At 47.5% G+C, this 12,980-nt stretch overlaps 5 protein-coding genes across 5 annotated transcripts; 2 read left to right on the plus strand and 3 right to left on the minus strand.

The window, feature by feature from the left end:
* Window positions 1–180: 180 nt before the first annotated feature.
* On the minus strand, window positions 181–2,332 carry EDB93DRAFT_1083611 (ornithine-oxo-acid aminotransferase; the record flags this gene model as incomplete). The annotated part of the gene is made up of 12 exons (XM_041445770.1): window positions 181–243; window positions 301–391; window positions 445–711; window positions 762–843; window positions 899–989; window positions 1,046–1,136; window positions 1,195–1,383; window positions 1,454–1,740; window positions 1,808–1,820; window positions 1,874–1,924; window positions 1,977–2,021; window positions 2,172–2,332. The coding sequence occupies 12 exons, from the start codon at window positions 2,330–2,332 to the stop codon at window positions 181–183; spliced, it is 1,431 nt and encodes a 476-aa protein (XP_041308614.1).
* Window positions 2,333–3,530: 1,198 nt separating this feature from the next.
* Window positions 3,531–5,732, minus strand: EDB93DRAFT_1140956 (DHHC palmitoyltransferase-domain-containing protein). The gene is made up of 10 exons (XM_041449297.1): window positions 5,400–5,732; window positions 5,279–5,337; window positions 5,194–5,226; window positions 4,675–5,139; window positions 4,591–4,621; window positions 4,504–4,538; window positions 4,311–4,447; window positions 4,102–4,257; window positions 3,880–4,013; window positions 3,531–3,821 (listed from the first exon to the last, which is right to left on the minus strand). Exons 1-10 carry the CDS (start codon window positions 5,605–5,607, stop codon window positions 3,712–3,714), a joined length of 1,368 nt encoding a protein of 455 aa, XP_041308615.1. The 5' UTR covers window positions 5,608–5,732; the 3' UTR covers window positions 3,531–3,711.
* Window positions 5,733–5,800: 68 nt separating this feature from the next.
* Window positions 5,801–6,149, plus strand: EDB93DRAFT_1083665 (uncharacterized protein; the record flags this gene model as incomplete). Its single annotated transcript, XM_041445775.1, has 2 exons — window positions 5,801–6,000; window positions 6,053–6,149. The coding sequence occupies 2 exons, from the start codon at window positions 5,801–5,803 to the stop codon at window positions 6,147–6,149; spliced, it is 297 nt and encodes a 98-aa protein (XP_041308616.1).
* A 2,649-nt stretch (window positions 6,150–8,798) lies between these two features.
* On the minus strand, window positions 8,799–9,675 carry EDB93DRAFT_1240151 (uncharacterized protein; the record flags this gene model as incomplete). Its single annotated transcript, XM_041451722.1, has 2 exons — window positions 8,799–9,457; window positions 9,507–9,675. 2 exons carry the CDS (start codon window positions 9,673–9,675, stop codon window positions 8,799–8,801), a joined length of 828 nt encoding a protein of 275 aa, XP_041308617.1.
* Window positions 9,676–10,774: 1,099 nt separating this feature from the next.
* EDB93DRAFT_320583 (uncharacterized protein) lies at window positions 10,775–12,472 on the plus strand. The gene is made up of 3 exons (XM_041456076.1): window positions 10,775–11,407; window positions 11,485–11,665; window positions 11,724–12,472. The coding sequence occupies exons 1-3, from the start codon at window positions 11,214–11,216 to the stop codon at window positions 12,150–12,152; spliced, it is 804 nt and encodes a 267-aa protein (XP_041308618.1). The 5' UTR covers window positions 10,775–11,213; the 3' UTR covers window positions 12,153–12,472.
* Window positions 12,473–12,980: the final 508 nt, after the last annotated feature.

The raw sequence follows: 12,980 nt of genomic DNA on the forward strand, positions 1-12,980 counted from the left end.
TGAGTTGAAACGCCGCAACGTCGATACTAGAAGCTTCCCCATGACCTGATGATAAGTTCACGTGTTGATTGGTTTAAAGGAACTAAACAAGCAATTATAAGAAACCTATGTAAGTACCATGTACCACACCAGTTGGCTCTCATCGTTCCAGCCCAAATATAAGTCATACAACGTTGTTGATCAGTTGTCAAGCATCTCTTTGAAACCTTTCTCACTCTCAACTTCTCCTGGAATGTCTTCAAGCTAAAAATCAAGCAAGGTTCATCACGATCTTATTGACTCCCTATCAGAAGCACTTACTTGGTCGAGTTCAGAAAGGCATTGGCCGATGATGCCGATGGCCTTTTGAAGGTCCTCTTCGAGAATCACCAACGGAGGGGCAAAGCGAACACTGCACCGAAGAAAGTTGCAGCAAATCAAAGAAAAAGATATCAAGTCACGTACATGTTGCAATGAGTTGGCTTCGCCAGAACACCTCGGCTCTTCAACAGCAAGCAGAATTGCCATGCGGTGCGGCCTCTAGAGCTCTTCTCTTCGTCAATTACCACAGCATTAAGAAGGCCTCTGCCCCGGACTTCTTTGACAAGGGGAGATTTAAACGCCATAATTCCCGCGCGGAATATTTCACCGAGATACTGGGCACGATCAGCGAGTTTCTCATCTACGAGAACACGCAGGGATGTCATAGCGACAGCACACCCCAGGGGGTTCCTAAGTGATGATGTGAACTTTCATCCGAGAAAACCATGAGTATGACGCACCCGCCATATGTACTGCCGTGTTCTCCAGGCTGAATACAATACATGACCTCTCGGTCCGCAAGAACCGCCGAAACGGGGTACACTGCGGCATTCGGTGTGTGAAAACCCTCTAGGAATAATGTCATTGGTTGACTCACCTCCACCTGACAGCGCCTTGCCGAGCAGGACCATATCCGGCCGAATGCCTTCGTGCTCACAACACAGCATCTTGCCCGTCCTACACAACCCCTAAAGGATATGTACATGAGTAATAATTCCCAGGAAACCTGTAAAAGGAAACGAACCGTTTGGATCTCGTCGCAGATAAGGAGGACATTGTGCTTGGTACAGAGTTCCCGAACTTTAGTAAAGTAACCTCTGGGTGGTACGACAATTCTAAATGCGGTGCAGAGGTTGAGATATAAATCCAAAATGAACTCGCTAGAGAACGCACCCTGCTTCCCCTTGAATTGGCTCTACCAAAAAGGCTGCCACGTGCTTTCCATGAAGTTCGAGAGCACGCTCAAGATCCGAAATCTCTCCATAACGAATGACATTAGTTCCGTTATGATCCTGGTAAGTTGGTCCGACCCCCTCGAGGTAAGGGCCGAAGCCGCCACGGCTCTCCGGATCAGTGCTCATACTGGCCGTGAATTATAATTAATTAGGTCCCGAACGGACTTCCTGAAGGACGCTTTAAGCGCCAAACACACCTAATGACCCCCAGGGTTCTTCCGTGGAAATTTCCTTCAACGCTGAACACAATAGCTTTCCCTTCCGGCACACCCTTCTTTAGGTATGCCCACTTCCTAGCAAGCTTGACAGCAGTCTCGACGGCCTCGGCACCGGTATTCATCGGGAGAACACTTTCGTATGAGAACATTTGTGTAATCTGCTGAGCGAACCTCCCAAAGACAGAATTGTAGAAGGCACGAGATGACAGAGTGAGTTTCTGGGCCTGCTCTACTAGAGTAGCAACTATCTTTGGGTGACAATGACCCTAAAAATTTGACCATGTTCCAGTCAGCCCATCCCCCCAATGCATCATCTTTTTGCGGGTGACGAACCTGATTAACAGCCCTAATGAAGATGAGTGAATTGAAATTCTCATGAAAATGCAACGGAGCGCCTACGAGTATGCGGACAACATATCGATGTATTCTTTGCCTTCCGGGTCCCATACTCTGTACAGCAATGAGCTAAAAAGAACCAATCCAAATGGCACAAGTCCCTCACTTTGCCCCTTGTGCGGAGTCGAATACTACCGGTAGCGGATGATAACTATAAGAAACAAACGTTAACACGAGTCTTTATTCGTAACACTGGAGCAAATGAAATGATCGTCGATTTTAGCGCTGACTCGATACGTCTTTTTGACTCTCTCGACTATGGAAGAAAATACTATTGGCTAAAGGAGCATGAAAGACCTACTTGTGAGCGCCGTATTCGTGCTCCATGCTGATAAGAGTTGCTGAGGTTACTTGACCATTGGTAGTGCTAGAGGTGTGAACGCCATTCCCATTGTGCGGCTTCACGACCTTGTGAGTCGTCGTCACTTGATTATAGTGCCCGTTATCGACAGTAGGAGACATTCTGAGATGAGTGAGTACGTGGTTGTGGGAGAAAAGGCCTGAGCAAACGAAAGTGCTTGAGATAGCGGGAGAGTAGGAAGAAGGAACCCGACGTGTGAGTACTTGAGTCGTCTCATTTTGGTCCGCCCGATAAAACAGGACCCCGGTCGGTCCTTATGATGTAGCTTCTGTTGTCGCTGACACTTTCGCCCTTGAATCGATATCACATTGCGCTTGTTCCGTACTCCATCCCCGTCGGTAGCGCCTCAACGGAGAGGCATTCCGATGCCCCTCAGCCTCCGAACAAATCTTGGCGTGGAACGCTACATAGCCGTAGCCTGCTCGTACTAGTACATGACTCCATTCCGGGTGGAGTGCCACAATCCCAAACACGTCCGGTCATTCTAATTAGCCTATACAAGTGGGTCCGAGTGCGCTGTGACGCTACTACTGGCGTTGTCGAACGAACATGCATTCGATAAACTTTTGACTCGTTCGTTCCCACTACCCCTGACTACACTAATTAGACTGCAATATACGCATCAGTCCCTTACCACCCGCTCTTTTCCGTATCTTCCCGAAGATTACACTACTTTCATAAAACTTAGGCCAATCGGAGGTCAAAAAACATACTACTCGGGTGCGTCGTTTTTGACCCTCGATTCTGAAAGTATCAAATTTCAAGACATACCCTAAATATTTAATGACAGCTGGCAGCTACCTCCTGCGGGAACTTCGGGTTTGACATCCCAGTCCCAAGTTATACCATAATGCATCAATCATAGCGGCGTTCAATCAATGCATCCATCATGTCACTGTTCATAGTCTTATCAGATCTCCGAGCAAATGTATATCGGCTCGGCCTCGTTGCTCGGCCAGTAATATGTTCCCCTCATTTTTGCATAGTCCCTGCCAAGTCGACGTCATAGGTGGAGCAATCATTGGACGCCAAAGAAATCGTTCGTACTTGCCCGTTTTGCCCCCATGATGATGATCGAGCGTGATTAGGTACAGCTTAATCCCATCAAGATACACTCCCAAATCATGTGTACGCTCCTATTGGCTTAGCTGGTATCTAACTGGATCGTCGGAAGGGCTAGACTAAAGGAGCTCCCTCTCGTGTGACAGCTAATTAATATTGTCGCTGGCAATGACAAAGTCTCCAGATGGCCAAGGCTCTCTTCACGATGCCATGGGCGAAATTTAAATCACCGACAACAGAAAGGACGGGAACCAGGGTGCATTGAAATGTATTGTACAACAAAAAGATACTAGTCTGCATAAAGAACCCGTATGTCCGAGAGAAAACCGACGTCCTAAGACATAATTTTGCAAGTGTGGTATATCATAGTGTGTAGTGCGTGCGTGCGTAAATCTGCAGAAAAAAAAAAGGATCTATATCATCGTAAGTCAGCAGGCCACTCGCTCCTCCTCCTCCATCTCCCTTGCCTATCAAATCTCGGGTTTGTGGGAAAATTCAGTCCATCCTCGAGCCCGCGACCGACTGGCACTGAAAAATCATACCGCTCGTCAGAGACGAAAAAAAAGATACGGTGATAAAAACTCACAGAACCACCACCATACGTTCTTGCCCATCACACTTTCCCAGTTAGCTCGACGGCTTCCTAGCCACCAGAGGTTACCCTCTTTGCCAATCCTGCCCCATTCCTTATCCCAAAGTTGTCGCGTTCGTCTCTTAGCTCTGGGTATTCAGTTCAGAGTCGAGTAAGCAGAAAACGACCAAAAGAATTGTATCTAAAACGGTGAATAGGTACAAATCAATTACGCACCCACATTCATACCAACGATGCATGTGCGCCAGATTATCCTGTTCGCGCTCCTGCATTGATCTGAATCCCATGGATTCTACAGTTGTTTGATTCAACATGATCAGTTGCACTTGTGTCAAGAACATGAGGCAACAGAAAAGGCCGAAGAGAGCTGTTCTGTGAATACATGATGTCAGCGACGATGCCGACACTATCCGACAGGGACAGACAGAGCCAATAAAACGATATGTTGTGGGTTGATGGCGGGAGCTAAGGGTCTCCTCTGTGCCTTGATGTTCAGACCTAAGACGGTTGCGAACATCCAGAAGGAAAGTATCGATGCCCACTGTACGAAATTAACGAAAAACTCCGATGAAACATATCAGTAAATGACTAGAAGTTGACAGTCTTGTCAGGTATTACCTTATGGTTGTAAGCTCCAACGCAATGCCCGACCCCTATTTCCGATGCGATTAGCTATCGAATACAATAATAATAATTCTTACTGACATGGACAGTGATGATCATACTTGAGAACGCACTAGTGCCGTAAAACGTAAGAATACATCGTCATGAACGAATCGTTCCACTCACAGTGCCACAAGCTCGGCAATGATGCGTACGGGGAGGCTTGATGATTCTGTCTTTATTACAGAAACGATACTCAGGGACAAGGACAGGCGTCGTCGATGGCCGTCGCGCGAACATGGCTGAAGACGCATCTGAGCTGGGGTCGTGGAAGTGCTCGTGGTGTAGGTGTGGTGCAGGACCGGGGACGCGCATAGATTCAGATATGTCCACGATGTGTGCTTCGCCAGGGGTAGACGTGCCCTGGTGATGAAAAGTCGATTGAGACACCTTGTCTTGCTTCGTTCCTGCTGGAACAGCGGGGGATGTCACGGGTACACTATTTCCTGAATTTGATAATGCCGAGGCATGATTAGATACGTCGACTTTAGGAGACATAAGCTCGAAAGACATTCCACGAGTGTCATTGAAAGTAGCGGACTGCTGCGCATGCGCTGGTAGATGCCGCTCAAGCTCTTCCTTTTCTAAAAACTTGAGAAAAAGCAATCGGTGAAGATGTATGACGAAAGACTGAATACTGCATACTTCTGCTGGATACCCTGGCGATGTGGTCACGACCTGAGAAAACGTTTAAACGAAGCCAGTACCAATCGAGAATCTGCCAACCAACCGCGAAATACGACCACAAAACCACGAAGAGAAGGATGGAGAACACTACCAGAAACACGACTAAAATAAATATATACTCAGCGCTGATTCAGATGGGATGGAAAGACAAGGATTGTACATACTGCCGATAGTCAGACTTCCCAATGCACTCTCATTCTTTACAATCATATCCCTACAGAATATACCGACGTAGACATAGCTTGTGTATGCGATCAGAGCTAATGTGAAGCCGACGGCGAGCTTGAGAACAATCCAGGGCTGGGGTTTGTGAGCTCGTCGGCTGCGTGCTTCTTCTACGATGCCACAACATTTTCGGTCCGAGCTTGACATGGAAAGGATTTGACCGAACCGATGTGGTGGAATCTGGAAAGATCCTGGACTTGGCCCTTGCGCAGTTGTTGGTTCGAACAAGGAGTTCCGGATGACGTAATCTTTGGTATCCCTACATGTGTTTCGCTAGCGCATTGTTCATTCAGAATTAGAGCATACACGCCGCAAACGCACGTACTATTACGCCACCATCATGACGCGACGTATATCTTCGAACAAACATTCTTATATTCTTTTTTCCATCAACCCACCATGTGCAGATGCTCTAAAAATCAGGAAAACGATGCAGGATGGTTTGGCAGAGACTTTTGGGATCACAGCTTCTGGCACCTATCTCGATATCCTATGGATTGCTGAAAGTGGCTCAGAGATCGTCATACGCCTCTCCGAAGAGTCAGTCACGAGCATAACATTTATATCTCTCGGTGACAGATTTTGACGTCAGGGATGCACCGAAGCTGATGGCGGCCGTGGTTATAACACCTGTCTCTCCAAGATTTTCGACAATCAAACAAACAAATTTCCTCCCATCCTTAACATGATCGCCATCAAATTCTCAAGTCCACGCTGCTTGCTTGCAATGAATTTTTTTTCTCTATTTTCGTTGCAGAGCGCGTCAGCGGACCGACGGATCGGCACACCCCTTTCTCTCCCGTCGGTATATATGGCGTACTTTGCACAGGGAATGATACCCTACAATTTAGGAAGACCTACTAGTATCTATAACGGTTAGGTTGCCCCTGGAGTCGGGACTTTCCCCACTGCCCTTGCCCAAGCCACAAAATCATCTATCGCTGACGGCCATGCAGCTGCGGAACACATCAGTCAGCATGAACGCTCGAGAACAGAATAACCATTCCCACCCTCTGCATCATGTGTCAAAAATTGGGAATCAATCGAACGGATAAAATCAAAAAGCTATTATTGATCAGTCGAAGCCTAGACTGTGTTGTTGACCTCTCACCATCATCCACGTGTCTTTGCTCACACCCTTACCCCCTTTCTCCGTCAAGAACTGAAACCACCATTGCGTGTGCTCATGAGTCCACCCGGAACTTTTCTCGGCATCCATGTCTACATCTTCACCTGTCAACTCGTGTTTTAGTGCACCGCCTGTCAGACCTGTTGGAAGCAATAGATTCCAGAATGCCAGTGCCGTGTCGATCGCTAAAATAACAATAAATTTTTCTGCTGTTTAGCGGTCTGATCTGTGCGTACCTAGACTCCGTTGTCCTTCCGTCCGAGCAAAACTGAACGTGTGATCGTACACCTTGTGGAAATAGATTGAGTCAGATCCCAACTTTGCACGTAACCGCGCCAGGGCATCCTTCATCCCATCAACTGTATCACAACTGCACAGTATAATTAGTTGGGCTGTCTGAACTTTGGCGCAACTCACCCAAGTCGTGACCATCCCTCTACCCAACCTTTCTTGTTCCACTCTCCAACTCTCGGGGATTTCAATTCGTAAGCGACTGCAAGGAGAACAACGTTCTCCGGATCTACTTTGAGGTCCTGACACAGCTGAATAGTTCCGTCTATTGAAATTTCATCTCCATTGGGGTCTGCACAGACGTGGGTATTCAGTGGTGCTAGCATATGCAAGGAGTACTTGCCCTTGTATTTCTCGAACAAGGCATTCAACTTGCTTGTTGATGCAACGGTTGTTCTACCACCGCCCTCTTGATAATAGGCATCAATTGCTGCGTCAAGGCGTCTCTGGTGTTTGTCAAGATACCGCCTAGCATCTTTCTGACTGCGGAGGAGGATATCAATATCTGCCACCCAAAAGCTCGATCGATCTGATAAAACTCACGATGCGCCTGTGATGGAGCAGAACTCGGATAGAAGAGTATCCTTGGAGGTTTTAGACTAGCCAACGGAATCAGATTCACTGGTATATCATGGTAATCTGAATTGATCCAGCGTGGATGAACACTGACCATCGTACTCGCGAGGAAAGGGATGAATGTTTCTAATCGATCGTATTCACTGCAGAGGAGATAAGCGGCGTTTGCCGGGCGGCTGAGTCATTGACACGACCTCGAAGCGCGTCCACTAGGCGCGCCCAACCCGATCACGCCGGTGCTCCTACTAGGTCATATTGCGTCTAAAGTTTTCCACCTCGATACGAGTCAGGGATTTATCTTCCATTTGATCGGACACGAGCGCTCGACCTCCTAACCGTAGAAGTACCCTAAGAATGGTAAAGATCAAAGATTTCTTTCCCCGCATTGCACAGCATGCTGAAGGACTCATATCCGCCGTTTGTGCAGTCTGCTCCTCATGGATCAACGCCAGAGCCTGGGGAAATCACAGCCATTTTATCTCCCGCATTTCACTACTTCACCTCCATTAGTGTTCAGGTTATCTCTCGTGCCTCGTGGCTGATTCCCAGCGCTTATCAGCGAGTCATCTTTGCGGATCATAAATATGTATTAAATGAATCATTGGACGACTGGCTCTACATACACGAGGTCGATCGACGGACATGAGACGACTTCTGTTCGGAAGTAATACAACAAGTCTATGTCACATTTATTTCGGTCCACGCGGCAGAAGGGATTAAGTTCCCCACAATCCCGTTTCGAACGGGTCAATCGTTCACGGAATATTCTCAAGAACTTCGTGAGAAAAATACAGGCACGTGTGGACTAGAACAGACTCGGCATCTCGGTCCGATATCACAGCGGGGAAACGTCATGTCCAAAACAAGCATTGCCATGATCTCATCGCAGCCAAGTGTCAGATCAGATCTGAGATTAATAAAAGTCATGCTGTTCCTAACGGATCCCCGAGGGAAGAAACTCGGTTGGGCGTTCTCCGGATCTCTGACCATCGTCCGGTGCCCTACTCTGATTATGTATGTGTGTACGTATGTGTATGCTTTCCGGCAATCATCCCAAACCGAGGCGTATACCTGCGTACATACCCAGTCTAAAGAAGACCTACTTGACATCGGGAAGCCCCGGATTTGACTCGTAAATAATTACAGGACAGATAGACCGTGGGTTTGCGAAACGTCGCAGATAATATAAGAGGTTATAACCTCTCGGGATGTGCTGAGAGGTGACTATGCTATCGTGCGACGATCCTTGAGCCTGCCCAAGGAACTATTATCGGATCAACCGAAGAACTATGGAAACGTTAGTTTGACACCCACGTATCAGTCTGTGCATCTCTCTTACCTATCAATTCCGAACAACTATACGTTTAGTATGCTTCCCTGCTCGCCGGCGATCTGCATAAGGAGTTGGCCTCCGCCAAGCATCATCTGAGTCTTCTCGGTAATCCTCTGTAGGAGCAACTTCTACTTTTGCACCAGGAATAGGATGTACGTCATGAGGTGGACTACGTAAACCGACGCCACCATGATGTGATTGCGCGTGGAGATTAAGAGGGGGCTGAGGTGGTTGGCTGTGAGGTGCCACGGGAAACATGGATGGTGGTTGCGTGGGTGTCGGCATCGATCGGGAAGACCGGGCTTGTTTAGGATGATGCGGATAGGGTCCCATTGGCGAATCAACAGGTGAATGATGCTGAGGATGTGGTGGAAGCTGTGGCCATGAACGCGGTGCACCACTTTGTTGTGCCTCCCTAGATTTTGTGCCATTATGAATATCGTCTTGTTGTGGCACATCGATTTCTACTCGAACGCGAACGATCTCCCTTCCGGCTTGAGCGAAGAATGCGCGTTCCTGTCGTTGAAAGAATCCACTGGTAGGACCAGGTCTCATCTCTGCAAAGTTTGCTGGTGGTGCAGGAGGGAAGAGGGCCATGAGTTCATGACCTGTAGGTGGTGCAGGGTACTTTCTGGGTGTAGAACTACCATCCTGAGTTAGGTTGACGTCTTGATGCATATCAGAGGACGAAATGGTGAAAGACGAAGTCGAGCTTACCACGTAATGAACTTGGAGAGAGAGGACGCCTTGGTGCGCCTGATTGTGGTGAAGTATGAATTACTGATGATTTGTGAAGTGGACTATGATCCCCTGCTGTTGTTGTAGAGGCGCTTGATGGTGGGGATGGGGAGTGCTCTGCGACGGGACGAAGATGGAAAGAAGACATTGTGTGGACAGGTGAGATGAAGGGAAAATGGAAGAAGAAGGATCTTATATAGGTTGACGAACCGAAGAGATAATAGTGGCCGTAATTGATCGTCCTCTCAAACTTGAAGGAAGAAGGAACGCGGAGGAACTTAATTGGAAGGATCAAGTCCATCCCCAGCGAAACTTTCAATATTTGATTCCGGGTACGATGTAATGTAATAAATTCTAAACGAGTACAAAAACGTCACTAGCACGAATATTTCATTAAAATTTTCTCTTTTAAAAGTAATCTTAGATTGATGTTATCTTGATGTAATTCCGGACCATACGACCTACAACTTTACCTCGTTTTTTATACCTGAAATGGTACGTAGACTCATCTTTTTTTCTTCTTAACCGCGAGGTTGTTATGGCCAAAAATTACAATGAATTCCCCCCCCTATGATCGTGCGAAAGTAAAGATAGGCTGGGACATTTCACGAAAACAACTCGACATGTCGATTTCCTCTCTCCGACTGACACAAAAGGCAGCAACTCGTGCCCGTATCGCATATCTCCCGCATCTTCGAAAAAAAAAACTCAGTGTACACGAGGGTCCACCAAAAAGTGCCTGGACCCCCTCTTCGATACCAACCACATCCCTGGGCCATTGATCGGCGTGCCTCAGCTCTCGTCTCATTGGATATGTTCGGGAGAGTCTGATAACCGTAGCATCCAAAAATGAACTTTATAATCTCACCGTAGTGACCGAAGCCCTGTCGCCCTTTACGTGCCCAGATGCTCTGCTCCCAGGATTGTCTTTTCTGACGCTACATTCGCAAGCCCTCGGGAGCGCTTGTTATACATCACAGCTCCTGCAGGCACCTTTGTCCAACTGGGGAACCCTGCTAGCTTGATCAAAGTCACGGTCATCGGATTCACAACCATCACGATGGACCTTTGATGCGGACTCGGACTAAGCAGGGTTTCGTGGCTGACTGTAACGACGTACATACCACAGGTGGGAACAACAGGTGGCGCTATGAAAAGTAAGGAACCGTATCCGAAATGGATACGGACTGAGACGCGAACGCAGTTGGCATCTACCCCTTCAATAAGCGCCAAATCCCCAAGCAAGTTCGGCTTCTTCTCGTTATCTGTGGAGCACGACAGTCAGATGATGTAGGTGTCTGTAGGAGGCGTTTCATCCAGATGAACGCGAGACCCGGCATCATTATTAATGACTTCCCTTAATGAGCGGTTCTGAGTTAAAGTCTACCATCTCCTTGTCCTAACTTCTTTTATTTCTCCATCATGCGTCACTTATCGCGTCAAAGGCTCACCTCCTAAGGAAGGTTCAAGATCGACTCTAGGGTCCAGGGTACCGATGTGCCGATGTTCATTCTTTGTTCCACTATGAGTTAGCTTCTTAGTTTGCTGGCACGCTTCTTAGCTTCAAAGTTCGAGGGAGGCGGCATTCACTTGCATCAAATGTCCGGTCCTCAGGCCCTTACGTAAGATTTCTCAAGGTACCAAAGTTTACCTAAACTATCAAGCCTTGCAACCAACCCAACAACCATGGTCGAGACTCAGAAAACGCTTAGCACAGGAACTTTGAATCTCCGTTTCATGCAAAATGCTCGAAGAGCACAACAGTTACCTGGTGCCGATGTCGAGCTCGAGAAAGCACACGTCAAAGATGATGCAGAATGGGAAGTAGCGCCTGATATCCGTAAAGCTTGGGGATTAGCAGAGAGGTCCAACTCAGATTCGTGAGTTATGGGTAGTTTAATTTTGCGTCATTATGGCTTTAGCCAACTTTTTTTTTTGTTTCTTTTGCAATGTACAGAAATGATGATCTATATGAGAGATCGTATATGCCTTTCCTCTTTCCTTCTGTGTCTGAGACGCCCGCAGAAGACAAAGGAGCATCATCGCCATCGACGTCTTTTAGCGGTTTAAAACCCAAAGGCCGTCGCAAATTCAATAAACACGGAGAAGAGGTGAGCACATATCCGCGGTGCCCCAGGGTCATATCCCCTTTGAAGCATGCAGAACCATGTTCATTGAAACGTCCCTTATCGTTAGTCATTCAAACCTCCAGAAGTGCGGCCCACAGTAGCAGATGTTCAACCTGATGAAACACGAAAAAAACTCAAGATCAAATCGATATCCAGCTCGACCAACAGTAACGCGTCATCAAAGAAGCTCAAGGAGCCAGCGAGTCGGGTGATATACGACAACAGCAACGTTGGCGTTGATCTTCTTCGTTCAGGCTCCTTATCTTCAAACCGCACGTCATCTGCATCAGCACCGAAGTCGACTACCGGCAGTAACGCGTTCATGAAGCCTGCTGGCGTAGATGATCCTTCTTTCATCCCTTCCACCAGGGATAATGATGCACCCCCAGCTTCAACTTCTACCTCTTTCGCACGAAAGGGAAAGAGAAAGCAGGATAACGCAGAAGTCGAAACCACGGAACTGAAGAAGAAGAAAACATTATCATTTGTCGAGTGAGTTGATCGGACCGTTGGGGGAAGCACGTGTATGTCATGATCGCCGCCTTGGTGCTATACGCCCAAATGCTTTTTCATCGCTGCCACTTCCTGGATGCAATTTACTCCGCATGAACTCCCGGTTTTATGTGGCTACCTATTCCACGAACGCACATGCACCACATATGTTCGCTCGATTCATCAGCACTATATTTGCTCGGCTTTCCACGCTTTCAATACTACAGTTTTGGAATCTGGTCATTGTCATGCCTACTTGTTTTTTTTATACAAAAAAATTCTTATTGCATGCGAATTGAATTGCTGAAGCGGTGCGATGTCGACATGACCAATCAGATAGGAAACCGAGTGAGGAAATTTTCATATATGTGGAAAGACTGGTTACATGTCTTGGAAACCCACATGGAACGCATGGTCTTGGGTTTGAGAATATACGGCTTCAGATCCCTTCGATTCCTGAGAAAAGGTAAAAACGTGAGAAGGGGGCTGCGCTTTCCAGGGACGCGGCAAGCTGCGTTGAACTGTTTTCGTTCATCGCCGTCATGGGTGGATTTTGGATTTATGCTCCCCCCCCCACCCCTCTCCCTCACCCGTTGGCAGAAAGCGTCAGATGGGCAGATATCAATATTATATAATATTTATTATTATCAATACCAACACAACGGGAGAACACGCCGCTCCCACAAGGCGAGTATAAAAACGAGATTCTACGTGTACACACTCGTATGGCACGATGCTTTCAAAAGGCCTTTCACCGTAACACCGCTCGGTTTCTGGGGATATACATAAACTTGGCTTCTATTCCTTCCGCCGACGTCGGTGCCGGAACGTG

The sequence above is a fragment of the Suillus bovinus genome (assembly GCF_016758785.1).
Source record: "Suillus bovinus strain UH-Sbo-P2 chromosome Unknown EDB93scaffold_21, whole genome shotgun sequence".
NCBI classification, from domain to species: Eukaryota; Fungi; Basidiomycota; class Agaricomycetes; order Boletales; family Suillaceae; genus Suillus; species Suillus bovinus.